Here is an 8,871-nt window from a genome sequence, read left to right as displayed (position 1 = left end):
CGGATTTCTGGTGATAATTGAGTATTTATTTCAAAGTTGAGATTTATATTGTGGGACCAAATGTTAAAGTAAGGCTTGTATATGTTGCTCTATCTTCCTGTTGTTAATTATTCATTGCATTATGGTAAGGGGGAGTGTTATGCAAGAAGGGTGATATCGTTCCATATTGTGAGTGTTAATGCATGAAGGGTGATGTCGTGTCATATTGTGAGTGTTAATGCACGAAGGGTGATGCCGTGCCATATTGTGAGTGTAAAAGCACGAAGGGTGATGTCGTGCCATAATATGAGAGTTAATGCACGAAGGGTGATGACGTGCCATTTCTATTGATTTTATGGTGAGATTGAGAGTAAATGCATGAAGGGTGATGCCGTGCATTTATCCTTTACTGTATTTGTGCTCCTGTTGATTCATATTATATTGGTTGTTCTGTTCTCATTCTATTGTAGCCCTTTATTTCGTATTTTCCCCTAACATGTTTTGTCCTCCCGATAATTCTTGTCTAGTTCTTCATTACTGTTATCTGTATATACACTGTTAAATTGTATAGGTTGATTTATAGGTGCCTTACCTTAGCCTCGTTACTACTTTGTCGAGGTTAGGCTCGACACTTACCAGTACATGGGGTCGGTTGTACTGATACTATACCCTGCACCTTCTGTGCAGATTTTGGTACCAGCACGGGTTGATCGAGATTTTAGCTGTTGGGACCCGCTAGCCGCTATCCGGAGATTCAAGGTAGATCTGTCAGCGTTCACAAATTTTGAAGTCCTTGTCTATCTTTTCAGTTTTACTGTTTCTTTCATCCAAATAGTTGTATTTCTTTCAAACTATTACTTGTAATGAATTCTAGAATTCTCGTGAATTGTGACTCCAGATCCAGGTGGTAGTAATTAATACAGTTTTTTTATTATTTCGCACTTATTATGTTTCATCTTAGCTAATTATTGTCCTTTACTGAATGAAAATAAGGATTGGGTTTAATAATTCTCTAATGTTGGCTTGCCTAGCAAGTGAAATGTTAGGTGCCATCACGATCCCGACGGTGGAAATTTCAGGTCGTGATAGTCCGAGTCGGACATGCGGAGTAGATATCCACATATCTTTACCTGTCCATGTAGGGGTATACAAAGAAAATCGATAAACCCCACTAAACCAATAATCCGAGTCAAACCGAAAAAAAAAAACCCGATGTGGTTTGATTTGATTTGATTTGGTATTGAAAAATAAAACCTGACTTGAGCGGCATACCGTAGACATGCTCGGATCCAGCTACCTAGAGGAGACTTGAGGTAAAGTTGCGCGGTGTCCGCAGCTCTGAAGTCCCCTTCTACTTCTTTTAGTTGTTCTTTTGATTCAGACAGTTATATTTATTTCAGACCATTATTTGTAGTATCATAAACGCTAATGTATTCGTGACACCAGATTCGGGGTTGTATTTAAATTTCGTCACTTATTAGCTTATTTATCTTGTTTCATACTATTCAATTTCTTTATTGTCATCGTATTTGAAGTTTGTTAAAAATAGTTAATAAATATATCTAACGTTGGCTTGCCTAACAAATGAAATGTTAGGCGCCATCATGATCACGAAGGTGAAAATTCTGGGTCGTGATAATTTTCCATCCCTACCAACCCACCACCACCCCACCTTCACCCCCACCCTAAATAGAAATATTATTAATAATACTTTCTTTTCATGTTATAGATATAGTACTTTTTTTCATTTCAAAGAATGAGTATTTTCTTTTCATGATATATATAAAAACAAATATTTTAAGAAAAAGGGTACTTTCTTTCATGAGTATTTTCTTTTCATGATATATATAAAAACAAATATTTTAAGAAAAAAAGTACTTTCTTTTCATGATGTAGACAACGTATTTTGTTTCATTTCAACAAAATGATGAAGTAAAAAGTATTTTCTTTCATTTCAACAAAAAAGTATTTTCTGTTCATGATGGTGAAAAAAATATTTTCTTTATTTCAACAAAAAAGTACTTTCTTTTCATGATGCAGAAAAAGTATTTTCTTTCATTTCAACAAAATGAGTAGTTATTTTTATATAGAAAAGAGTACTTTTTTGTCAACCAAAAAAAAGTATTTTCTTTTAGTGATGGAGCACAAATTTCAACGTTATTTTTGCGTAAAAAAAAAGCAGCACATTAGTTCCTTTGGGTTTGTGTGAATTTTTAGAAGAATAAATAAATTCTTGAATAAAATAGAGTCCTGAAAACGTTGAGTATTATTTTATTTTATTTGGGGGGGGGGGGAGGGGGGGGAGCAAAAGAATGGACTTGGGGAAAGGGACTGAGGAGAGTAATATAAAAAAATTCCTAAAAATATTTTATACTCTATAATCAAACACTATAAAATATTTTCCGGAAAAAGTTTTTCACTCACCAACCAAACAAGGGAAAATGAGTGATAAAACTACCCATATTTCAGGAAACATTTTCCATGGAAATATTTTCCTTCATACCAAACACACCCTATAAGTTAAATCTTTTTCCAGGTAATTTACTCCACTTATTATAAATAATTATTTGTAAGTGACTTAATAGTGTTGTCAATGTACAAAAGTTAAATTTGAAGTTCAAGTGTCAATGGTTCGGTTCGGCCGGTTATTTTACAAAATTTGTACCATACCAAATTTTCGGTTATTTCATTTTATATAACCAAAATTAGACTTTTCGAAACCGTCCCAATTATCTCGGTTTCTCTTCGGTATCGGTACGGTTCAGTTAATGTTTCGGTATTTTTTAAAAATGTTATGCAAGAGTCGCTAGATAAAGTTAGAATGTGATAATGTGTACTTGCATAGGACTTTGGTAAAACTCTCTAGCTAGATATTTTTATTATTTTAAAAGTGATGATCAAAGGAACATGAAAGATAACCAGAATAGAGATTCATCTCACTATTCTATGGTAGTATAATTAAAACAAATTAAGCAAAGACATGAGAATTATAAATCATACGAGTGGATATATAAATTGAGTTGAGACTCAAGAATAGAATTTAATAAAAGATTAGTATCCAACAAAAGAAACCTAAATTATACAAGCAGAAAGATATCCAATGCACTATGGCTTACTACTAAAGATCGTTGGAATACCTAGTGGCTTGCTACTGAAGATGTTAGAACTAATTTAGTTTCAATATGAGTAGTAGAATAAGTTTGGAAGTTGGGACCTTGGATATTGATTATTGGTCACTTGTAACTGTTCCCATAATCCCAAGACCCAAGAAAAAAAAACCTTTTTGTTAGTTTAAAACTTAGTATATAAAATATCTTTTTCATATATAAATTTATTAGGTACGGTTCGGTATTTTTTTGATTTTTTTTTATAAAATTAAAAACCTACCCTATTATTTGGTACGGTTAAAAGTGTATATAAAAACTTACGATTTTATTAAAATAAACTTCATAATCGGTTCGATACGGTTCGATTCGGTCGGTTTTAAAATATTCATTGACACCCCCTAACTTGAACCGAAAGTAGTACTGAGCTAGCAACTAGACAACTAAAAGTAGACAACAAGTTAACGGTATTGTTTGCAACTTAGCGCAACGCTTGGGCATAAATTCTACATCGAACCTAAAGGCAGCCAAGAATCAAGAATAACACCACTGCTATTCTTTTCTTTCCTTGATGCCATTATCCACTAAACTTCTAAAATATCCTTCTTATCAGCCGGCCATAAAGTGCCTCGTCTGTCTAATTGGAAATAGGCAAAAGATGCTTACGAAAAAAGAGAGTAAGTTTTATATATGCATTGACAGCTGATAAATGTTTTACCCCATTAAGTAAAATTGATACAATAATCGGTAGCTTTTCATATCAAGTCTAATATAGTAACCTGAAAAAATAGATTGATAACTTACTATAACCAATTACTCCATATTTTTTATTTATATTGTCCGTGTGCAAAACTTAAGTCCAAAAAGAATTCAGTCAATGGCTTCAACATTAGCCAATACCTAGGGTTTTATGACATTTTTCTCATATAATTTTTTGCCATTTAGAGACATGGGATTTATCATGTTTATTCCTCCAATTTAGGTGCAGAAGAAATATGTGATGTTTCAAATATAACCATGATATTCAATTATCTTTGTTTAATTCTTCAATCATGTGGAAAAGGGAGAGAAGATAAGGCATTGCTTTCTATTCGCCAAATTCCAAAAATTTGTTATGACTCGGCAAAAAAAATGTTTTAGCATTTTTTTCCAAGTCTTAAGTAGCTTATTCTTTGGAGGAGGAGAAGGGGATGAGCAAAATGTTATTTCTCATTTCACAGTAAGATTTGTAGTTCAATCATCCAGTTGAGTAATTAAACTTTAACTGTAGAGTATAAACAAAAAGTGAAAAGAAAAATAAAAAGCCTCTAAAGATGCAGAGATGTTTATTTGCCTTTAAACAAAGAGATAATCTTATTTCAGCGTTCAAGTAAATTTAACAACACCCGACGATTATAGTCTAAACCATGTTACACACCTAAAGGATTAAAGCCAGCAGACGGCTTATTATTTCTTTGAAAGTCTCCAACAACCTAAGAGCTTCTACACTAGAGAAGATAGGCATTTCTTCTGCTCAAGGCTCAAGCCTTTTGTTTTTGGCGGAGCTTTCTTTGATCTGACAATCTTTTTGCCAACCTGTACAAACCCAAGAAAAACAGGAACAATCAAATTATCCATGATTGTGTGATATATACACTAGAGCAAAGAAGTTTTACGTGATTGTGTAATTAAACATGTTGTAGGAGATGACTGTTTTATTTTCCAAGTAATAACTAGTTCCATTTATTATGAGCAATTGAAGGTTAATGTATATAGAAGTTAAAACTCATAATATAAAAAACAGGTTAATGTGTATATAATTGCTGTAAAAGGTGAACTTACTCAACAAGAGCCATTTCGTTGGTCCAATCGGCTTTTCCTACAGGTTTGCGGTTGTCTGAGATGGGTTCATAAAAACCAGTTTCTAAGTTGACAGAAGAAATAGGGCGCTTCAACAGGTCATTTGCTATATGCACCAAGTTTCTGAGATTTTCTTCTGTTGCATTGTCAGTCCTTGTATCTTCATACTTCAATCCATCAATCTGATAATAAACAATGTTCCATTTCAGAAAGAAAGACAAACAGGAAATATTTGACAAAAGAATCTTGAAGAGCTCCAAATACTCGCTTTGTTCCATTAATATGATATACTCTTCTCTTTTTTTTAAAGTTTCTTCTGTTGCAATAAATTTCAGTAGGTAAATGAGGGTACCTGAATCCTGAGGTAAGTATCATTTGATGGAGTTCCATGTAGGAACATAGATGTATAAATATCAGCCATACCACTTAAGGCAGACTCAAAAACATCAATGAGGGGAGTGCTATATCCTGGCCCCAAAAACCAATTGACCAGTCCCCACGTCTTACCATCTTCAACATCAAACTTTAGAACCCCTTTTGCTGATCCAGTGCCCAGTGAAAGTATAACAAATGTAACATCATCTATAGCTTTGCTTTATCTTGATGGCTAAACCTGCGCGCATGTAGAGTGAAGACGATAAATAAACATAGGCGGATATAGAGCTGGGTTGAATAAATTCAACTGAATATATTTCTTTTGGCTCGATAAATCAAATATTCACATTGTAATATAAGTATGTTCATGTTACACGTTTCTAAACTCTCAAGTTGAAAGGATATAGGAGTAATTAAGATAATTTTGATGCCTGCCGGGGCTTTGCTTTATCTTGCGGGAATATATTTGGGCTCTCCTTCAGATAGAATTCAGTAATCTCATGTGCACGAAATAAAGTCTATTTGATGCGTCGATTGTTCAGCTTAAAGATGACATAAGGTGGATCTGTTATGGAACATATCAATGAGTTTAATATAATATTAACTCAGTTGAGTTCTATTAATATAACATTTGATGATGAAGTCAGGGCGTTGATTCTACTATCATCTCTAGCGGAGAATTGGTCCGCAACAGTAACTGCAATTAGCAGTTCATCGGAAAGTACCAAACTCAAATTGGATGATATTAGAGACTTGGTTCTAAGCAAATATATTCGCCGAAGAGAATCAAGTGTTTCCCCATGATCTGTTTTAAATACCGAAAGTAGGGGGAGAAGCAACCAAAGAGAACAAAGTCATAGTCCTGGCAGATCAAAGTCAAGGAGAAGAGGGCAATCCAAGTGTCACGACCCCAAATTCCCTCCGTAGGATGTCGTGATGGCACCTATCAATGCGGAATAATAATAAATATCTGAAATAAATAAACTACAATTCAAACAATTTCAACTCCCAAAATCCGGTAGAAATAAGTCACAAGCTTCTAAGAATTTATTCTCAATGTCTCTATATGTCAAGGTCTAAATAAAATATAAGGAAGCAACATAAAATGATAGAAGGGGACTCCGGAGTCTGCGGACGCTGGCAGATATACCTCGAAGTCTCCGTGCGCAGGTAACTCACTGACGTCTAGGCTGGTAAAATGTACCTGGATCTGCACAAAAAGATGTGCAGAAGTGTAGTATGAGTACACCACAGCGGTACCCAGTAAGTGCCAAGCCTAACCTCGGTAGAGTAGTGACGAGGTCAGGTGAGGCCCTACTGGAATATAATAATGGCATGGTAAAATGTTTATCAATGTAGTAAAATAAAATGACATTGAAAATGAATCAAATAGTATGTCACATTTAATGACACCAAATAATTGCAAATAATATCTCGTGCAAATCAAAACATAATTTCCTTCAACTTTATGAAAATACAATAATAATCAAAGGCAACTACGGCCATAAATCAATATCAACAAGGGCACTCCGGAGGTACCGCCTCGTAGTCCCAAATCATATATAAATTCACAATATCTCATCTCCTTATATCACCGCGGGAGCCTTCACAATTTATTTAAAGAAAATATTTTTCCCGAAATAGCATCCCGCGTTTTAGCTACCCTTATCATACCGCATGACTTCTAGTAGTTTCCCTACTAGCCACGCGTATCAAGCCACCCTTATCTCACCGCATGCGTTTCAACACCCAGACCTTATACCATCGCATGCGTATCAATATCACAATATATCACAATTTGCACCTCAAGTGCTCAAATAATTTAACTTGCCAAAATAATTCAACAATAATATTTTTCCATAATAAAGAGCTCACGGCTCATGCCAAAATAAATCATCAATAATAGTTTTCCCAATAAAGAGCTCACAGCTCATGTCAAAATAATTCATCAATAATATTTTTCCACAATAAAGAGCTTACGGCTCATGCCAAAATAAATCATCAATAATAGTTTGCCACAATAAAGAGCTCACGGCTCATGCCAAAATAAATCATCAATAATAGTTTTTCACAATAAAGAGCTCACGGCTTATGTCAAAATAATTCATCAATAATATTTTTTTCACAATAAAGAGCTCACGGCTCATGTTAAAATAATTCAACAATAATAGTTTTCCACAATAAAGAGCTCACGGCTCCCTCCCAATGAGTATAAAAATATTTAGAAGTAAATAATTTAGAAAAATAATATTTCAAAATCTTTACTACGCTGCTTCAATATCAAGTTTAAAAATGTCAAATACTTCATATTAATAATATTTAATTTAAAAAAAATCAACCTTCAAATAATGCACAGAATAAAAGAAACCAAGTTTCAACTAAACAGGTAAAACAATTAGTAAGAAAAGATCAAACAAATTTGAAGTATATATCTCACATCAATGATGAAGAATATAACAAGATAAAATAATTTAATAAATGCGCAACAATGATCTACACAATTTAAAAATATAATCTTTCGCAAATTAACCCGTGTACACACTCGTCACCTCGTGCACACGACTTTCAACACATTTCAATAATCACATCAATACCAATCCTGGGGGAAATTTCCCCCACACAAGGTTAGACAAGTCACTTACCTCGACTTGCTCCAATTTAACTACGTATTATGTTTTTTCCTGGAATTTTCGACTCCGATCGACTCGTATCTAGTCATAATTAATTCGATACAATCAACAAAAATTATAGTAATCACTTTAATAAGAAAATATTACATTTTCATTAAAATCCGAAATTAGCTCAAAATTTATCCGTGGGTCCCACATCTCGGAATCCGGCAAAACTTATAAAATCCGACAACCCATTCAATTACGAGTCCACCCATACCAATTTTACCAAAATCCGATAACAACTCGACCTCCAAATCTTAAATTTTCGTATTTGGAGGATTTTGCAAAAATCTTGATTTTCCTTCCATAAATTCACGGATTCATGATGTAAATGAGTATGGAATCATGAAATATAATCAATATAGGATAAGGAACACTTACCCCAATGTTTTCCCGTGAAAATCGCCCAAATATCGACCAAAATCGTGCTCCAAAAATCCAAAACGAAATGAATGAAATGAGCATTTTTGGTCCTTAAGTTTCTGCCAATCCGTCAATAAAAGTCCATTTTTCGTCACTAAAAGTCCATTTTTCGTCACTAAAAGTCTACCAGAAATAGCTCTACCAGTCTTACTTCAATTGATCATACATTTATGTACAAATGTCCAAATGATAAATGGTTTAACTTTCTGGAAACTAGAATCCACCGACCACAACTTTCGTGTTTTGCAATTATTTTGATTCCTTATGCATTGCGAGAAATAAGCTCCCAAAGTCGGCTGCATGTATCAGAATTTCTGGCGAAATTTCTGGCGAAACTGCTCTACCAGCCTTCATTCAATCCGTCATAACTTTCTGTACAAATGTCCAAATAATGCATAGTTTAACTTTCTGGAACCTATAATCATACAACTACAACTTTCATGTTTTGTATAATTTCTGATTCCTTATGAAATGCGTGA

The 8,871-nt window shown here is 33.9% G+C and overlaps 1 protein-coding gene across 4 annotated transcripts; it reads right to left on the bottom strand.

The window, feature by feature from the left end:
• Nucleotides 1–4,420: 4,420 nt before the first annotated feature.
• On the bottom strand, nucleotides 4,421–5,803 carry LOC142171555 (patatin-like protein 3). Of its 4 annotated transcripts, none has more exons than XR_012701220.1 (4): nucleotides 5,275–5,803; nucleotides 4,905–5,104; nucleotides 4,498–4,658; nucleotides 4,421–4,464 (listed from the first exon to the last, which is right to left on the bottom strand). XR_012701220.1 is itself a non-coding variant. In XM_075234349.1 (4 exons), exons 2-4 carry the CDS (start codon nucleotides 5,341–5,343, stop codon nucleotides 4,604–4,606), a joined length of 324 nt encoding a protein of 107 aa, XP_075090450.1. In that variant the 5' UTR covers nucleotides 5,344–5,535; nucleotides 5,645–5,803; the 3' UTR covers nucleotides 4,421–4,603. The 4 variants fall into 4 exon arrangements, 3 of the variants coding, with proteins under 3 accessions (XP_075090450.1, XP_075090451.1, XP_075090449.1); XM_075234349.1 differs by having other exon boundaries at nucleotides 4,421–4,658; nucleotides 5,275–5,535; nucleotides 5,645–5,803; XM_075234350.1 differs by having other exon boundaries at nucleotides 4,421–4,658; nucleotides 5,275–5,535; nucleotides 5,672–5,802.
• Nucleotides 5,804–8,871: the final 3,068 nt, after the last annotated feature.

This window comes from Nicotiana tabacum, chromosome 17 (assembly GCF_000715075.1).
Source record: "Nicotiana tabacum cultivar K326 chromosome 17, ASM71507v2, whole genome shotgun sequence".
In the NCBI taxonomy this organism is placed as follows: domain Eukaryota; kingdom Viridiplantae; phylum Streptophyta; class Magnoliopsida; order Solanales; family Solanaceae; genus Nicotiana; species Nicotiana tabacum.
Note: the sequence above shows the minus strand (reverse complement) of the source record. Positions and strands in the feature narration are given on the sequence as shown.

Bases quoted from the DNA above. Each gene is read 5' to 3' on its own strand.
- LOC142171555 (XM_075234348.1), bottom strand. From the start codon at position 5,343: ATGGCTGATATTTATACATCTATGTTCCTACATGGAACTCCATCAAAT. The intron at 5,105-5,274 runs GTACCCTCATTT...GTTTATTATCAG, and splicing joins ATACTTACCTCAGGATTCAG to ATTGATGGATTGAAGTATGA. The intron at 4,659-4,904 runs GTAAGTTCACCT...GGGTTTGTACAG, and splicing joins AACGAAATGGCTCTTGTTGA to GTTGGCAAAAAGATTGTCAG.